This window comes from Cherax quadricarinatus, chromosome 95 (assembly GCF_038502225.1).
Source record: "Cherax quadricarinatus isolate ZL_2023a chromosome 95, ASM3850222v1, whole genome shotgun sequence".
In the NCBI taxonomy this organism is placed as follows: domain Eukaryota; kingdom Metazoa; phylum Arthropoda; class Malacostraca; order Decapoda; family Parastacidae; genus Cherax; species Cherax quadricarinatus.
This window is the reverse complement of record NC_091386.1, coordinates 1538739-1559200: the sequence shown is the minus strand read 5'-3', so window position 1 is coordinate 1559200 and position 20462 is coordinate 1538739. Positions and strand designations below refer to the sequence as shown.

Sequence of the window (20462 nt, the reverse complement as noted above, 5' to 3'; positions counted from 1 at the left end):
AAGTTACAGGAATGCTACAAACTGGGTCACCATTTTATACATGTTAAAGACATTGGCACTGTGAAAAGAATAGTTCTGTGCCTTCATGTAAAAGTATTTAGTATTCTAATATTTTCAGAGGCGTTTAGATGCTTTAATGGTGGATGGTTGCAGTGTGGAGGACCTAGCGCTGACTTTTACACTGCCTGGTTACCCTAACATAGAATTCCGTAAAGGGGGCGCAGATATGCCTGTCACCATAAATAATCTTGATCAGTACCTACAAGTAAGTTTTGAAGCCGTATAATTTTTTTCTAATGTAGGTGTTGAACTATGATAATTTGTGAAATTTTCAGTTCAGATTTAGGTAGCAATCACAGTAGTGTTATTACTTTCATCATTAATGTTATGTCCTTAGTAATTAGTGCCTCAAATGTTTTGATTGAAAGTAAAAAAAAAAAAAATCTTAAGTACATACCTTGTTTGCGTTATGTGGTTTTTAGTCAATTGGCAAAATGTAAAGAACATCACTGCATATACAGCATTCCTATTTTCTTCCTTGGTTTATATTTTATCTCGTAGACACAACTTCACGATAAAGCTTAAGAAGCCTGAAAGTATTCTCAAATTGGCATAATAAATCCTTTTAACTTTTATAGCTGGTGATAGAATGGCTAGTGCGGGAAGGAGTGAGAAGACAAATGGAAGCCCTCCGTGAAGGATTTGAATGTGTGTTTCCACTGACACAACTCCATGTGTTCTACCCCGAAGAGCTGGAGCAGTTATTCTGTGGCTGCTCCGATGCATCACAGTGGGACATGAAGCAGCTGGCAGAGTGTTGCCGGCCTGATCACGGTTATACGCACAATTCTCGAGCAGTCAAGTTCCTTTTGCAAATTTTGTCTGAATACACACCTGCTCAACAGAGATCTTTCTTGCAGTTTGTCACAGGTTCACCCCGGCTTCCTGTTGGAGGTAAGCCGAGAACATGCATATAGACCACATTTCTTTGAATGGTTTAGAAACTGAATAGCATATATTGTAGAATGGCAGTTGAAAATATAGGTATAATTAGTGATGGTATGCTTGTGTATCTTTATACGTATATGCTTCTAAACTGTTGTGTTCTGAGCACCTCTGCAAAAACAGTGATTATGTGTGAGTGAGGTGAAAGTGTTGAATGATGATGAAAGTATTTTCTTTTTGGGGATTTTCTTTCTTTTTTGGGTCACCCTGCCTCGGTGGGAGACGGCCGACTTGTTGAAAAAAAAAAAAATGCTTCTGAAAATTTCAAAAAGGCTGTAAAAAAAATTTGTGGCTGTAGACCGTCTTTTAGCACATTTCCTTGTTTTATTGTATGAGGAAACTTGGCTATTTTATTGGCACTATTTTTTCTGTTGATAATAGTGTTCCTATTTTAGCTATTTTATTGGCAGTATTCTTGTTAATAATGGTAATATTTTGTGAAGGTATTCAGAGAAACCGGTTAGCCAGACTTGAGTCCTGGAAATGGGAAGTACAACACCTGCACTTTAAAGGAGGGGTCTGGGATATTGGCAGTTTGGAGGGACTTCTAAACTGTCGTATCTGAGCACCTCTGCAAAGACAGTGATTATGTATGCGTGAAGTGAAAGTATTGAATGATGCTGAAAGTATTTTCTTCTTGGTGAGAGATGACAGATGTGTTGAAAATAAAAAATAACATCCATTATTTTCCCCTCCCTGTTACTACTAAAGAGCTTTCATTATTTATATACTTTTATGATTTGATTTTTCTCCTGCCAGTCAAATATTGCTATTTTTTTTTTCAGCCTTTGCAATCCTTACATTATTCACTGTTAAACCTAATTATTATTGCTGCTGCCTCTGAGAAGTAATATTTTCAGTTACAAGACTAGGTCTATATTGTTGGGTTTGCTTTCAAGTTTTTAATTGCTTCAATTTTCTATTAGTTATAGCTCTTATATACCTCTTGACTACAATTCCAGAAAAATCCAATGGACTAAAATATTACAGGTGACATAAAGCATATTGTACGAAGGATTGTAATGTAGCCTCTGCACTGTCAATGTATATTTTAAACGGTTATTTTTATACACGAATTATAGTCTGGTCTTGCAGAATATGAAGAAGATAAGCACATACTATAAGCAACTATTGGCAGAAAAGTGGGCTGGTGCAGGTGTGAGTAGTGGGGGGGGGTTGAGAGGGTTGGAATGGTTTTAAAAATGCAGTATTAGAATGTGGGGCAGAAGTGTGTGGTTATAGGAGGGTGGGGGCAGGAGGAAAGAGGAGTGATTGGTGGAATGATGAAGTAAAGGGTGTGATAAAAGAGAAAAAGGTAGCTTATGAGAGGTATTTACAAAGCAGAAGTGTTATAAGAAGAATAGAGTATATGGAGAGTAAGAGAGTGGTGAGAGAGTGCAAAAGGAGAGCAGATGATAGAGTGGGAGAGGTACTGTCAAGAAATTTTAATGAAAATAAGAAAAAATTTTGGAGTGAGTTAAACAAGCTAAGAAATCCTAGGGAAAGTATGGATTTGTCAGTTAAAAACAGATTAGGGGAGTTAGCAGATGGGGAGACGGAGGTATTGGATAGATGGCGAGAATATTTTGAGGAACTTTTAAATAACGACGAAGAAAGGGAGGCGGTAATTTCATGCACTGGCCAGGGAGTTATACCATCTTTTAGGAGTGAAGAAGAGCAGGATGTGAGTGTGGGGGAGGTGCGTGAGGCATTACGTAGAATGAAAGGGGGTAAACAGCTGGAACTGACGGGATCATGACAGAAATGTTAAAAGCAGGGGGGGGGGGGGGACAGTGTTGGAGTGGTTGGTATTTTTGTTTAATAAATGTATGAAAGAGGGGAAGGTACCTAGGGATTGGCGGAGAGTGTGTATAATCCCTTTATATAAAGGGAAGGGGGACAAAAGAGATTGTAAAAATTATAGAGGAATAAGTTCACCGAGTATAACAGGAAAAGTGTACGGTAGGGTTATTATTGAAAGAATTAGAGGTAAGACAGAATGTAGAATTGCAGATGAGCAAGGAGGTTTTAGAGTGGGTAAGGGATGTGCAGATCAAGTGTTTACATTGGAGCATATATGTGAGCAGTACTTAGATAAAGGTAGGGAAGTTTTTATTGCATTTATGGATTTAGAAAAGGCATATGATAGTGGATTGGGTAGCAATGTGGCAGATGTTGCAAATATATGGAATTGGTCGTAAGTTACTAAATGCTGTAAAGAGTTTTTATGAGGATAGTGAGGCTCAGGTTAGGGTGTGTAGAAGACAGGGAGACTACTTCCCGGTAAAAGTAGGTCTTAGACAGGGATGTGTAATGTCACCATGGTTGTTTAATATATTTATAGATGGGGTTGTAAGAGAAGTAAATGCTAGGGTGTTCGGGAGAGGGGTGGGATTAAATTATGGGGAATTAAATACAAAATGGGAAGTGACAGTTACTTTTTGCTGATGATACTGTGCTTATGGGAGATTCTAAAGAAAATTTGCAATGGTTAGTGGACGAATTTGGGAGTGTGTGTAAAGGTAGAAAGTTGAAAGTGAACATAGAAAAGAGTAAGGTGATGAGAGTATCAAATGATTTAGATGAAGAAAAATTGGATATCAAATTGGGGAGGAGTATGGAAGAAGTGAATGTTTTCAGATATTTGGGAGTTGACGTGTCAGCGGATGGGTTTATGAAGGATGAGGTTAATCATAGAATTGATGAAGAAAAAAAGGTGAGTGGTGCGTTGAGGTATATGTAGAGGCAAAAAATGTTATCTATGGAGACAAAGAAGGGAATGTATGAAAGTATAGTAGTACCAACACTCTTACATGAGTGTGAAGCTTGGGTGGTAAATGATGCAGCAAGGAGGCAGTGGAGATGTCCTGTCTAAGAGCAATGTGTGGTGTAAATATTATGCAGAAAATTCGGAGTGTGGAAATTAGGAGAAGGTGTGGAGTTAATAAAAGTATTAGTCAGAGGGCTGAAGAGGGTTTGTTGAGGTGTTTGGTCATTTAGAGAGAATGGATCCAAGTAGAATGACATGGAGAGCGCATAAATCTGTAGGGGAAGGAAGGCGGGGTAGGGGTCGTCCTCTAATAGGTTTGAGGGAGGGGGTAAAGGAGGTGTTGTGGGCGAGGGGTTTGGACTTCCAGCAAGCGTGCGTGAGCATGTTAGGAGTGAATGGAGACGAATGGTATTTGGGACCTGATGAGCTGTTGGAGTGTGAGCAGGGTAATATTTAGTGAAGGGATTCAGGGAAACCGGTTATTTTATATAACCAGACTTTAGTCCTGGAAATGGGAAGTACAATGCCTGCACTCTAAAGGAGGGGTTTGGGATATTGGCAGTTTGGAGGGATATATTGTGTATTTTTTATACGTATATGATTCTAAACTGTTGTATTCTGGGCACCTGCAAAAACAGTGATTACGTGTGAGTGAGGTGAAAGCGTTGAATGATGAAAGTATTTTCTTTTTGGGGATTTTCTTTCTTTTTGGGTCACCCTGCCTCAGTGGGAGATGGCTGACTTTTTAAAAAAAAAAAAAAAAAAAAAAAAAAAGCACATAGTTTGCCTTTATGGGCAACATAAACTATAGATCTGTACTGACCAATCCAAGAAGGATTATACAGTGGTCCCTCACTTTTTGTAGTTCTCGGCGATCGTAAATTTCGCCAATCATAGGGGTATTTTCTTATAAACATGGACTCGCTTTTCATAGGTTGACTCGCGAATAGTAGTTCGTCCGGGACACGCACGCACGGTGTGAGCCAAGGCGGCCTCCCTACCCAGCCAGTCTGGCATTGTTTACCAGTGAATGAAGGTCCCCTCAAGTGCTCCTACGAAATATTTCATAATATTCCACTCATTTTAGTGCTTGCAAGTACTAAATAAGCTACCATGGCTCCAAAGAAAGCTCCTAGTGCCAAGCCTGTGGTAAAGAAGGTGAGAAATATGTACAGTGACAAAGTCTTGGGCCATTTTAGGGAAGTGTTAAAGAGACGCCAGAAACAGAGCCCTCTCCACAGTTACTTTGCGAGACAGGACTCTAGTGACTCTCAAGGTGGTCCTAGTGGCATTAAGAAACAGAAGAGAAGCAACCCCAGAAAAGCAATTGGTACCTGAGGTGTTGCTGGAAGGGGATTCCCCTTCCAAACTATAAACAATCCACTCTCTCTCCTCCTCCAGTCTCCCATACACTAAGAAGAATCTCCAATAAAGGTAAGTGTTATGCTGTTAATGTTTCATTCATCATTTCCCATTGTATTGTTTATGTACTACATGTACATTTCATGTAAAAAAATTTTTTGTTTTAATACTTCTGGGTGTAAGGAACAGATTAATTGTATTTACATTATTTCTTATGGGGAAAATTGATTCGCAAATCGTAAATTTCGTTTATAGTAACGGCTCCAGGAACGGATTAATTACGAAAAATGAGGGACTACTGTACAACTTGTAATAAACTTTTAAATATTTTTTTTACATTCAACTAATCTGTGCTTATGCTGCTGCATGCACTAGGTGTGTACTATTATTTTTAACTAATTTGTGACAGCCTGTAGGAGACATTAAATTTTATGGTTTTTTCACTGTGGCCACTTCATAAGTTAAACCTGTTTGCCACCAGCTTAAGGCAAATGTCTGATCAGCCAATCGTGTGGCAGCACCTCGGTGCCTAAAATCCTGCAGACAGTCAAAAAGTTCACTTATTCAGACCAAACATCAGTATGGAGAAGAAATGTGATCCAAGTTATTTTGAATATGTTGTGCTTAGAATTTTGCCAATTCTTAGGTAAATTTATCCAGAAAGTGTTAAGATTATTTTACTTTGTTACTTGCCAATATAATTATACAGTGGAACCTCAAATATCGAACTTTCTCCAGTTCAGAAGGCTGTTCGAGTGCCTTTACCGAATGAATTTATTCCCATCAGGAATAATGTAAATTAGATTAGTCCATTTCAGACCCTCAAAAATACACTTATAAAAGCACTTACAAAAATACACTTACATTATTGGTCGTGTTGGGAGCAGTTCGATTTTTGAGGTTCCACTGTACATCAATTCATTTCTAACTACTATTATTATTTATTTTTTTTTTACCGGCCACCTTCCCCGCCCGGTTGAACCCACCCCCCCCCCCCCCCCAAAAAAAAAAAAGAAGAAATGAAAGTTTTTTTCTTTTTACATTTAGTAATTTATTCCGGAGAAGGGATCACAAGCCCCTTGCTCTCGACGTTTTAGTATCCTCTTACAACATTCATGGCTTACAGAGGAAGGATTCTTTTCCACTTTTTCTTGGAAAAATATCTAACTTATTACAGGCTATATTTTAATTTAGTGTTGAACTTGCTTAAATGCTATTGAGTAATATTAGTAACTAATTTGCAGTGAATTTTTTTAATTGCTATATGTATACGATTGTTTAGAGGTCACTCTAAACGATAAATACTATAAACCCGTGTCTAAAGGTGGGGTTTGTGATGCTGTTTAGTGACATAAACTGTTGTATCTTAGTGCCTCTGGCAAGACAGTGATAGTGTGAATGATGGTGAAAATTTCTTTTTCTGGTCACCCTGCCTTGGTGGGGGACGGCCAACGTGTTAAAAAAATTAGTTGTACACTAGTATTGAACTTGAATTTTTAACTAATTTGGAGTGAAATTTTATAATTGCTATATTTTTGTTAATGTATTTTTTCAGTAATGGCCATTATTTTTTCATTATGCTTATATTCCTTTACAGGTTTCAGAAGTCTAACTCCAGCACTCACTATTGTAAGAAAAACATTCGAGGCAGGAGAGAACCCTGACGACTTCTTACCTTCTGTGATGACCTGCGTTAATTACCTGAAACTACCAGACTACTCCAGTATTGATATTATGCGTGCCAAATTGGAAATAGCGGCTAGAGAGGGCCAGCACAGCTTCCACCTCTCTTAGGATGAACTGACATTCTTGCAAGCTGATGCTCAACCCACCAATTATTGGGCTTCACATTGTTATATCCTATGTTTTGTTTTGGAGCATTGTGTCCAACATCATGTGTTGTCAAGATAGTGTGACAAGAGACAACAAAGGAAAATGGAACTGTCATACTCCCTGCTCATGAATCCTTGTTGGCAGAGCATTTACTGAAGTCATGATAGTTTATCTTAATTATGATTTGTGATTTCTATATCATTCCTGGGGATGTGTTCTTACCTGTGCCTGTTGACAATTTTTTTTTTTTGAGTTCTTTACCATCTCATATCCCTCAGCTCAACGGTACAGCCTGATTTATTATGTATTTGTAGTTGCTCGGCTTCTGCTAACTAGGGCAGTGTGAACCCTTGCAGGTAGTTCAGCAACTTGCTACCCCATGAAAAATTATTAGCCTATAACAGATTAAATAAATATTTGGACATCTTTCTATATCAGTGCTTTATTTTAGCCTTGTATTATTTTTTTGAGAGAAATGACCGTTTGTAGTACGCATAAAACATGAACTGTGATATCCCCGTTTTTCAGGTTCCCAAAAGCAGGTTTGCTTACAGAGCTGGTATTGGTCCCACCATTTAATGACAGATGTTGGGCACACTGGAGAAATAGGATCCCAGCATTTTCAGCAATGACCACAAATTAATTCCTGAGAGTTAGTCACATAAAGACATTTGCAGAGCATTAGGATGTTATCCATTAATTGATCTCGTCATTCTTTCCACTTGGAGAATGTTTTGCCTTGTTTCTGACTGCCCACCTTACAATGGTATGCCATACAAGTGTGGGTCATTGTTAGGATTTGAGTTTTTGTACATAGACTTGGCTCATTATAAATGAGATTCCAGAACCCAAGAACACTTTAGTTTGGTTAGTATACAATGACTTAGACCATCTCATACTGGGGACCTTCTCACTAACATTGCTTACGAATATCAGACCTAGTCATTTGATAGCATCATCCTGGATATACAGTGGACCCCCGATTAACGATCTTTTTTCATTCCAGAAGTATGTTCTGGTACCAGTACTGACTGAATTTGTTCCCATAAGGAATATTGTGAAGTAGATTAGTCCATTTCAGACCCCCAAACATACACATACAAACGCACTTACATAAATACACTTACATAATTGGTGGCATTTGGAGGTGATCGTTAAACGGGGGTCCACTGTATTTGTAATTTCTTTAGTTTTTAGAAAAATGCGTTTTGTTCTTAAATCATAAAACTATTTCGACTAGAAATACATATATTGTTATTTATGGAACATTGTTTACCATGCTCAATTTATTATTACGACTTCAGTTTTGTCTGATAAATAACTGCAGGTCAGTGCAAAAGAATGGGCATTAATAAATACTTTTACTAAAGGATCGGGTATTTTTGCAATGTAGTATACTTCTAATGTCGTTACTGTATCTAAAATGATTTGAGTTTCAACTGAGATCTGTTTTGTTTGGGAAATATTTTAAAAGGTACAGTTTGGATGTTGGTGGGACTACTAGAATATTAAACCAAATATATGTAAGTTTTTTTTTTTTCCATAATTTATGGTTGAGCTGGTCTAGGTGAATGAGTTGAACATTCATACAAAGTGGAACGTATTACAGGAGTGAAGTTTCAGCAGGTGGACAAGAAAAGCTATGCATTATTGAAGGCTGAGCCAGGCTTTATTATCAAGCAAAGACTATTTTTTGAACTCTGCCAACATACCAAATCTGACAATTGCTTGTCAGTTGTTTTTCTTCATTGGTTATATAAGCACCAATCATTTTTTTTCTGTATTTAATATATGCAGTATTTTTTTTATTTTTTCTTCCTCTGGGCTTTTTTGTGTTATAACACCTGCTGGATTAGCCTTAAACTGCTCTCAAATTTTATATATTTTTGTTAAATGGATATTTTTTATTTATTGATAGTATTTTTTCAAAGTTGGTGTTACAGGTGCAGAGGCATGAGTTTTCAGGTATACAGGAAATGTATAGACATAAAGAAGCAATGGTCTTGGCGTATGGTAATTGCAAGTTGCATTTTCTTAGTTACGCAACAGTGAAGATGTGTTGATAGCGAACAATAGACACAAATGCATTATACTGCTTTTGTCTATTTTTCCATCGTGACGGTATTTATACCACTTACGTTTCTCCACTGATAGTGAAAGCCGGTTACGTATTTGGCACCTCATGCTTCGGCACCTGTTACTCTGAACTCGTCAATGAATTGATGCTCCTGGCATGTCCATTGTATGTATTGTGAATACATGTCATGTTTATCAGTGCCTACTTTAAATATCAGATTGATGTATATAAGTATATTGAAATCACACAAGTGTAATACACAGTACATAATAGTTTTTACAGAAAACAAAAATGTGATAATATTAAAAAGAGTAGCCAAGAACATGTTGCTATGAATGTGTAAGTTAAGGTTTTGTATCTGCCTTGTGAACCTCAGTTGATTATTGCTAGTAACATTTGTGATAGTATTTTTTTTAGTCACTTTCTTTTTGTGTGTAATTGAGTATTAAATTCAGCACATGTTGACGTTCTTGATTGTCCTTTCTGTTGTTTTTAACCCCCCATAAATGTGTGTGAAAATGGTTTTGTCCTCGGGCAGTTTGAATCGGGTTTTTATTTTGATAATTTTTTAAACCTGCTTTGAGTTTTACTTGGAGAGTTGATAAAATATATATCTTAAATTTTTTTTTTTTTTTTTTTTCTAATTTAAGGACAAAACTTAAATTTGGAACAAACTTAATGTTCCAGGGTTCATAATGTGGATCCATTCTTAATTTTAGAGAAAACGTCTCAGTGCTCATTGCTGTGTGTCGGTCTGTTTTAATTCTCGACACGCATTCCGTTGTTTCAACCATTTCAGTGCAGTTGTATAAAATGGCTAATATGGTTTCTGTGTACCATTTAAGATCAGTAATTTTGGAGTATTAATTACTCCAAAATTACTGATCTTAAATGGTACAATATCTAGGTATTTAAATGGAAAGATACTGTGTAATGTCAATTTCTCCCTCTGTGGTATGACCCATGTGGTTTTGACGCATTTTTGTGAATATATGTTTAGCATGAGTTTCACAGCTAAAATGTTTGTCTAGGCCTTAATTTTTCATACATTGTATTTCGTGAAAACCTCCACATGAGACTGTGATCGATTCAATTTATACCTTGTTCAGTTCCTTGTATTAGACAGGGTTTTACCTTATATTAGTTGTTAAGACATGGTTTTTTAAATTAGAAATTTTGAGACATTTTTGATGTTTTAATACATTTAGCTTTGCAGGTGTTAGTTGATCATCAGATATTAATGCATTGGACCTTTCTCTACAGGTGAAAATGAACAGTATTTTATAATAGTATTTTAACAGTATAGTATTATAACAGTACAGTGGACCCCCGCATAACGATCACCTCCCAATGCGACCAATTATGTAAGTGTATTTATGCAAGTGCATTTGTATGTGTATGTTTGGGGGTCTGAAATGGACTAATCTACTTCACAATATTCCTTATGGGAACAAATTCGGTCAGTACTGGCACCTGAACATACTACTGGAATGAAAAAATATCGTTAACCGGGGGCCCACTGTATTTATATAATATAGTACATAGTTGCAGTGAACAAGCTAGAGGTAGTGAAGATGACATAGTTTGAGAGCAACATGAGCTGTGAATATAATGTATAGCACTTGGGGCTTAGAAGATAGGGGCAGTGTGAGGTAACCAGGTGAAGGGTTGAGGTGGTTTGAGTGTGTAGAGAAGATGGACAGGGATAGCTTGACTAAGAGAGTGTATGAATTTGGGATGGAAGTTGGAAGGGAAGAGATTGTCCCAGAAATTTTTGGAGGCAGGGGTTATATGAAGCTATGAGGTTTATGGGCTTGAGCATCTAGCAGGCTTTTGGAAGTGTTATGTAGAAGTGAATGGACATAAGTGGTTAATGTACAAACTGCTGGAGTGTATGTAGGGATTCAGGGAAACTGGTTAGCCAGACTTGAGTCTTGTAGTGGAAAGGTCAGTGCCTGCACAGACAGGGGTGGGAATATTAGTCAGATGGGTAATTGATTATGTAAGCATATTTCTGGAAAGATGGTGATTGAATGTTTTCTTCTATGGCTTGGAGGGAGACGACTGTTAAAAAAAAATGTCTGACAAATTCTGGATTTCCAGTTTTGAAAAAGTTAATGTGCATATTAAAATGAGATTTGTTTACAAGGCAGAAATAAACACATGTTAAGTCTTGGAAGGTGAACTTTTATAGAAGAGGTTGAACAGGGTGAGAGTGAGTGTACACAAGATGTGGAGAGATGAGTGGTTTTTTAGAAGAAAAAATAAAAACCAATAAAAAAAATTCTTGGGTTTAACGCTCAACGTGATTTACTTAATTTAAGCAAATTAAGAGGGGTCAATAGGGGCATTAAATAATGTTTGAAACGTAGGGACAAATTTGTTAGGGTTAAAAGGAATATTATACGTTTACATAGTGAAGAATCTGATGTGTTTTTCAACTGGGATGCTGTTGCTGGTGAAGAGCTCTTGATCCAGAGATTTGGAGTTATCTTGAATCAAACCTGATTTCTTAGATGCTCTGACCCCTCAAGAAACATTCCTTGATACTGGCAAAGGGCTCTTGATTCAAGTAATTAGACCTATCTCCATTTTATGAAATATGACAGTGTACAAACCCAGTTTAGCATTTTCCCTAAACAATAAAAGTGCTAATAGCAGGTGACAGGAAAAATTTGCTAATGTTGAAGGACCCTTGATTCATGAAATTTGTCGCCTTGGATCAAACCTGGTTAAGTTCTGTCCTATCAGGCAATGTGGGTTTAATATTTCTTGATTTTTTTGATAGAGATTCATGTTGTACTCACAGGTAAATATCTTTAATGTTCCTTATAATAGCACTCAGACTTGACTTCCAACTCCTCCTCTAATGCTCGTGATTCAAGGAATTCGAGGTCCTCTCCACTTCCCCTGAACCTGATTACATCCCATTTCCCAGGTGCTGTATGACCATGATCACCATTACTAACCTCCCCTCCATGACACCATTAATCTTATGTTGACATCACTACATTAGGGATGGTGATGCATGGCTGGCAATTTGGAAGACACTTCTACCTACCATATACATACCATTGAGTGTAACTTCAAATAAGGCAATGTTCCCACCTGTTACAATTCAGCATGAGTTGGGGTGTAAGTTGTCTGAAGCAGCATTTAGACGCAAGTAGTTGGGGGGGATCTTTTAGTCTGTGTATTTAGGTACAGGTACATATAAGCAGTTGCACAAATTTTCATGCATAGTAACGTGTGTAAATTACCCTCCAGGATAACGCATAAGTCAGTGACTTGTTTCCATTGGAATCCTTGTAATATCTTGCTTTAACTTAAACTAACATTGTCAGATCTCCCAGGATAATTCTGTGCACAGAAGTCTGTGCACTCTAGTATCATGGTGACCTGCATTTTGGTCCATCAGTGTCAGGTGTGGGGGAAGTTGTTGTACTATTGTGAATGAGGCACATGAATGCCACATGGAGAAACGTCCAGTACCTCACTATAAATGCTGCTAGGATGAGTTTTCTTTGCTATATCCAAAGTGACTTGTATCATCATAGAGCTTGCAGAGTTGAACAGCAACATTCTGCCGAGCTCACTGACTATCCCAAGTTAACTTGGTTACTATTTGGCTTATTCACAAACTAATTTATTGCATCAACTGACAACACTTGTTGCAACTGAACTAATATAAACCCCAATGTTCCTTACCCTTAGACATACAGGTTTAGTGCTTGTCAGTGAGAGCAGGATATTGTGGGCTCTTACACCCCTAGGAAGGTTCCTTGACACTGGTGAGGGGCCCCTGATCTAGGGAATTGAATCTGTGCTCTGGTTCCCTGAACCGAGCCTGATTACCTTCCATTCTTCAAGTGCTGTATAATCCCTAGGCCTTGACCCATGTGGGTTTAGTGCTTGGTTTTGATTATAATAAATCTTGATCCAGGGAATTGGATCTGTGCTCCAATTTCTTGGCTTCCTTCCATCCCCCACTCACAGGAGTTGGGTAATTTCTATGGGCTTAGTGCTCCCCCGTAATCAAGTGCTGTATAATCCCAGCCCCTCAAGGAAGGTTCCTTGATGTTGGTGAGGGGCTCTTGATTTAGGGAATTGGATCTGTGCTCCAGTTCCCCGAATTAAGCCTGAATGCCTTCCACATCCCCCCCCCAGGCGCTGTATAATCCTCCGGGTTTAGCGCTTCCCCATGATTATAATAATAATGTATAATCCCAGAGTCTATACCCTAGTGGGTTTAGTGCTTAGTTTTTATTATTATAATCCCCTGAGGGTTTAGTGTTTCCCTATGGCACTGATAAAAATTCACCTGTCTTTAAATTAAGCAGTTGTGGTTGTACAGAAACAGGGGTATGGGAGGTGGTCAAGTCTGATCCGAGGGATGGGCTGCTCCTATTCCATGGATCAAGAGCCTTTGGTATTTAAGCTGGAAATAGCTTTGCACAAAGAAAAACTAGAATTTAACCGAAGACAGTGAAGCTGACTAGTGAACTGGAAGAGAAATAATAGCTAATGATATGATGTATGACCCTGGTGGGTTTAGCGCATCTTTAGTATAATAATGCTTTAGAAAACCCCTAAGTTAAACAATGAGAAATTTTTGCAACACTTGGGAATGTTAGGATAAGAGACTTGATTACCTAATTTTCCATCTCACCTTTCACCTTTTTAATCTCTCTTACCCCTCAGGGAAGGTTCCTTGAAGTTGGTGAGGGGCTCTTGATTTAGGGAATTGGATCTGTGCTCCAGTTCCTTGAATTAAGCCTGAATGCCTTCCACATTTCCCCCCCCCCCCAGGCGCTGTATAATCCTACGGGTTTAGTGCTTCCCCCTTAATAATAATAATTTAATCTCTCTTAGACTGAAGAATCTACACTGGATGGAGATGTGTCCCCAATAATGATTCCGAAATGTTGCACAAGTCTCTTATTCCACATTTCATACTGAAACGCTAAACCCGTGTGGGTTGTTGAGCCCAAGGTGCCGTGGAGGCTTCATCTGATAATTGCATCAAAGGGACAAGTTGGCAACATAAGGTAGGATGGCAACTGCAGGGGTGTGGGCAGTAAGGAGGGGTGGGCAGGGCACGACAGGGAGTGGGCAGGGTGGGAGAGGGAGTGTGTGAGGGTAGTCAGGGAGTGGGCAGGGTGGGGGAGGGAGTGTGTGAGGGTAGTCAGGGAGTGGGCAGGGTGGGGGAGGGAGTGTGTGAGGGTAGTCAGGGAGTGGGCAGGGTGGGGGAGGGAGTGTGTGAGGGTAGTCAGGGAGTGGGCAGTGATGGGAGGTGTGGGTGGCAGCACCAACAGTCACTCTTGTGTTAGTGTAAGTGCAAGAGTACTGACCCTCTGATCCACTCTTATACCAACACTAACTACCTACACCAACCCATCCTCACACCTTAACGGTATATACACCATCAACTCTGTGTATATCACTGTATATACAGACTTGTATCTCACTGTATATACACACACAGTTTAATAATTGCATTAGATACAAATATTCTTAACTGGTGGTGTAAAGGGGACATCCAGCCTTAAGGGGCACGTCAGTCTCCTATTTTCTGATGTCATTTTACCACTATAATCTACCTTGTACATAATTACTTTCACATTTACTTCGTAAAGTGAAGTCCAGGATATTTCCTTAATTCATGGTACAACTTAAAAAATCTTTCATAACAATTATAGAGACAGATTTGTTAAGATAAGATAAGATTTCTTTCGGATTTTTAACCCCGGAGGGTTAGCCACCCAGGATAACCCAAGAAAGTCAGTGCGTCATCGAGGACTGTCTAACTTATTTCCATTGTGGTCCTTAATCTTGTCCCCCAGGATGCCACCCACACCAGTCCACTAACACCCAGGATGCCACCCACACCAGTCGACTAACACCCAGGATGCCACCCACACCAGTCCACTAACACCCAGGATGCCACCCACACCAGTCCACTAACACCCAGGATGCCACCCACACCAGTCCACTAACACCCAGGATGCCACCCACACCAGTCCACTAACACCCAGGATGCCACCCACACCAGTCCACTAACACCCAGGATGCCACCCACACCAGTCGACTAACACCCAGGATGCCACCCACACCAGTCGACTAACACCCAGGTACCTATTTGCTGCTAGGTGAACAGGACAACAGGTGTAAGGAAACGTGTCGAAATGTTTCCACCCGCCGGGAATCGAACCCGGGCCCTCCGTGTGTGAAGCGGGAGCTTTAGCCACCAGGCCACCCATTAATTGCTGTATAACCCTTGTGGTTTAGCGCTTTTTTGATTATAATAATAATATAGCATGAATTAAGGAAAGATCCCGGACTTACTTTACAAATCAAATGTGAAAGTAATTATATACAAGGTAGATTATAGTGCAAAAATATAGTAGTACCCAGGGACACTCACCCAGGGACACTCACCCAGGGACACTCACACAGGGACACTCACCCAGGGACACTCACCCAGGGACACTCACACAGGGACACTCACCCAGGGACACTCACACAGGGACACTCACACAGGGACACTCACACAGGGACACTCACACAGGGACACTCACCCAGGGACACTCACACAGGGACACTCACACAGGGACACTCACCCAGGGACACTCACACAGGGACACTCACACAGGGACACTCACACAGGGACACTCACCCAGGGACACTCACACAGGGACACTCACACAGGGACACTCACACAGGGACACTCACACAGGGACACTCACACAGGGACACTCACACAGGGACACTCACACAGGGACACTCACACAGGGACACTCACCCAGGGACACTCACCCAGGGACACTCACACAGGGACACTCACACAGGGACACTCACACAGGGACACTCACACAGGGACACTCACACAGGGACACTCACACAGGGACACTCACACAGGGACACTCACACAGGGACACTCACACAGGGACACTCACCCAGGGACACTCACACAGGGACACTCACACAGGGACACTCACACAGGGACACTCACACAGGGACACTCACACAGGGACACACAGGGACACTCACACAGGGACACTCACACAGGGACACTCACACAGGGACACTCACACAGGGACACTCACACAGGGACACTCACACAGGGACACTCACCCAGGGACACTCACACAGGGACACTCACACAGGGACACTCACCCAGGGACACTCACACAGGGACACTCACACAGGGACACTCACACAGGGACACTCACACAGGGACACTCACACAGGGACACTCACACAGGGACACTCACACAGGGACACTCACACAGGGACACTCACACAGGGACACTCACACAGGGACACTCACACAGGGACACTCACACAGGGACACTCACCCAGGGACACTCACACAGGGACACTCACACAGGGACACTCACACAGGGACACTCACCCAGGGACACTCACACAGGGACACTCACACAGGGACACTCACACAGGGACACTCACACAGGGACACTCACCCAGGGACACTCACACAGGGACACTCACACAGGGACACTCACACAGGGACACTCACACAGGGACACTCACCCAGGGACACTCACACAGGGACACTCACACAGGGACACTCACACAGGGACACTCACACAGGGACACTCACACAGGGACACTCACACAGGGACACTCACACAGGGACACTCACACAGGGACACTCACCCAGGGACACTCACACAGGGACACTCACACAGGGACACTCACACAGGGACACTCACACAGGGACACTCACACAGGGACACTCACACAGGGACACTCACACAGGGACACTCACACAGGGACACTCACACAGGGACACTCACACAGGGACACTCACACAGGGACACTCACACAGGGACACTCACACAGGGACACTCACACAGGGACACTCACACAGGGACACTCACACAGGGACACTCACACAGGGACACTCACACAGGGACACTCACACAGGGACACTCACACAGGGACACTCACACAGGGACACTCACACAGGGACACTCACACAGGGACACTCACACAGGGACACTCACACAGGGACACTCACACAGGGACACTCACACAGGGACACTCACACAGGGACACTCACACAGGGACACTCACACAGGGACACTCACACAGGGACACTCACACAGGGACACTCACCCAGGGACACTCACACAGGGACACTCACACAGGGACACTCACACAGGGACACTCACACAGGGACACTCACCCAGGGACACTCACCCAGGGACACTCACACAGGGACACTCACACAGGGACACTCACACAGGGACACTCACACAGGGACACTCACACAGGGACACTCACACAGGGACACTCACACAGGGACACTCACCCAGGGACACTCACACAGGGACACTCACACAGGGACACTCACCCAGGGACACTCACCCAGGGACACTCACACAGGGACACTCACACAGGGACACTCACACAGGGACACTCACACAGGGACACTCACCCAGGGACACTCACACAGGGACACTCACACAGGGACACTCACACAGGGACACTCACACAGGGACACTCGCACAGGGACACTCGCACAGGGACACTCGCACAGGGACACTCGCACAGGGACACTCGCACAGGGACACTCACACAGGGACACTCGCACAGGGACACTCACACAGGGACACACACAGGGACACTCACACAGGGACACTCACACAGGGACACTCACACAGGGACACTCACCCAGGGACACTCACCCAGGGACACTCACACAGGGACACTCACACAGGGACACTCGCACAGGGACACTCACACAGGGACACTCACCCAGGGACACTCACCCAGGGACACTCACACAGGGACACTCACACAGGGACACTCACCCAGGGACACTCACACAGGGACACTCACACAGGGACACTCGCACAGGGACACTCGCACAGGGACACTCACACAGGGACACTCGCACAGGGACACTCACACAGGGACACTCACACAGGGACACTCGCACAGGGACACTCACACAGGGACACTCGCACAGGGACACTTGCACAGGGACACTCACACAGGGACACTCACACAGGGACACTCACACAGGGACACTCGCACAGGGACACTCACACAGGGACACTCACACAGGGACACTCACCCAGGGACACTCACACAGGGACACTCACACAGGGACACTCACACAGGGACACTCACACAGGGACACTCACCCAGGGACACTCACACAGGGACACTCATACAGGGACACTCACACAGAGACACACAGGGACACTCACACAGGGACACTCACACAGGGACACTCACACAGGGACACTCACACACGGACACTCACATAGGGACACACACGGACACTCACACAGGGACACTCACACAGGGACACTCAGGGACACTCACACAGGGACACCACACAGGGACACTCACACAGGGACACTCACACAGGGACACTCAGGGACACTCACACAGGGACACTCACACACGGACACTCACACACGGACACTCACACAGGGACACTCACACAGGGACACTCACACAGGGACACTCACACAGGGACACTCACACAGGGACACTCACACAGGGACACACACACAGGGACACTCACACAGGGACACACACACAGGGACACTCACACAGGGACACTCACACAGGGACACACACACAGGGACACACACACAGGGACACTCACACAGGGACACTCACACAGGGACACTCACACAGGGACACTCACACAGGGACAATCACACAGGGACACTCACAAAGGGACACTCACACAGGGACACTCACACAGGGACACACACACAGGGACACTCACACAGGGACACACACACAGGGACACTCACACAGGGACACTCACACAAGGACACACACACAGGGACACTCACACAGGGACACTCACACACGGACACTCACACAGGGACACACACAGGGACACTCACACACGGACACTCACACACGGACACTCACACACGGACACTCACACACGGACACTCACACCTATATATACCAGTTAAACCCTCGTCTTGACAAGTTAAACCAAATAACTTCCCATTTCCCTAGCCATACAGGACTCGTATGGGTTTATCGCTGCCTCATACAGTGAATTACTGATAGAAATATATTTCCCAAGTATAAAAATAGAGTTTAGAGTGAAAAAAAATAGTGTGTATAAACAGGTGTAAGAAAAACCAGGTGGACAGGTGTGTGTGGCAACATGGTCCCCACCCGCCCCAGAATCGAACCCGGGTTGTGTGGTTGTTACCCGAGGCGCTGCTCTTGAGCCACGATAATAGATTTGAGCTTGAGAAGTCAGGAGCTGGAGCTCAACATGGCTGCAGATGAAGAGGTTCACTACGAAGATTCAGAGGACTCTTTTGGCTTCTACGATTTTGGTGAGTACGTGGTAGTGTCCTTTCCTACACCTGCAGTGATGTCCGTGAATGCTTGTACGTGCTTCACACACCCATAAAGATGTCCGTGAACACTTGTACGTGCTTCACACACCTGCAGTGATGTCCGTGAATGCTTGTACGTGCTTCACACACCCATAAAGATGTCCGTGAACACTTGTACGTGCTTCACACACCTGCAGTGATGTCCGTGAATACTTGTACGTGATTCACACACCTGCAGTGATGTCCGTGAATACTTGTACGTGATTCACACACCTGCAGTGATGTCCGTGAATACTTGTACGTGCTTCACACACCTGCAGTGATGTTCGTGAATACTTGTACGTGATTCACACACCTGCAGTGATGTCCGTGAATACTTGTACGTGCTTCACAAACCTGCAGTGATGTCCGTGAACACTTGTACGTGCTTCACACACCTGCAGTGATGTCCGTGAACACTTGTACGTGATTCGCACACCTGCAGTGATGTCCGTGAACACTTGTACGTGATTCACACACCTGCAGTGATGTCCGTGAATACTTGTACGTGATTCACACACCTGCAGTGATGTCCGTGAATACTTGTACGTGCTTCACACACCTGCAGTGATGTTCGTGAATACTTGTACGTGATTCACACACCTGCAGTGATGTCCGTGAATACTTGTACGTGCTTCACAAACCTGCAGTGATGTCCGTGAACACTTGTACGTGCTTCACACACCTGCAGTGATGTCCGTGAACACTTGTACGTGATTCGCACACCTGCAGTGATGTCCGTGAACACTTGTACGTGATTCACACACCTGCAGTGATGTCCGTGAACACTTGTACGTGATTCGCACACCTGCAGTGATGTCCGTGAACACTTGTACGTGATTCACACACCTGCAGTGATGTCCGTGAACACTTGTACGTGATTCACACACCTGCAGTGATGTCCGTGAACACTTGTACGTGCTTCACACACCTGCAGTGATGTCGGTGAACACTTGTACGTGCTTCACACACCCGTAAAGATGTCCGTGAACACTTGTACGTGCTTCACACACCTGCAGTG

General features: G+C 42.9%; 2 protein-coding genes across 8 annotated transcripts in view; both read left to right on the top strand.

The window, feature by feature from the left end:
- Positions 1-9509, top strand: part of ctrip (E3 ubiquitin-protein ligase ctrip) — a 156200-nt gene extending 146691 nt beyond the window's left edge. For all 7 annotated transcript variants that reach the window (XM_070104862.1, XM_070104861.1, XM_070104860.1 and 4 more), the window contains 3 exons: positions 119-265; positions 639-954; positions 6735-9509. In XM_070104862.1, the coding sequence (XP_069960963.1) occupies positions 119-265; positions 639-954; positions 6735-6931 (660 nt within the window). In that variant the 3' untranslated portion in view covers positions 6932-9509. The remainder of the gene's footprint in view (positions 1-118; positions 266-638; positions 955-6734) is intronic.
- Positions 9510-14360: 4851 nt separating this feature from the next.
- Positions 14361-20462, top strand: part of LOC128703908 (pleckstrin homology domain-containing family G member 1-like) — a 530324-nt gene continuing 524222 nt past the window's right edge. Inside the window, exons 1-2 of the mRNA XM_070104852.1 lie at positions 14361-14460; positions 19184-19399. Coding sequence (XP_069960953.1) covers positions 19336-19399 — 64 coding nt within the window. The 5' untranslated portion in view covers positions 14361-14460; positions 19184-19335. The remainder of the gene's footprint in view (positions 14461-19183; positions 19400-20462) is intronic.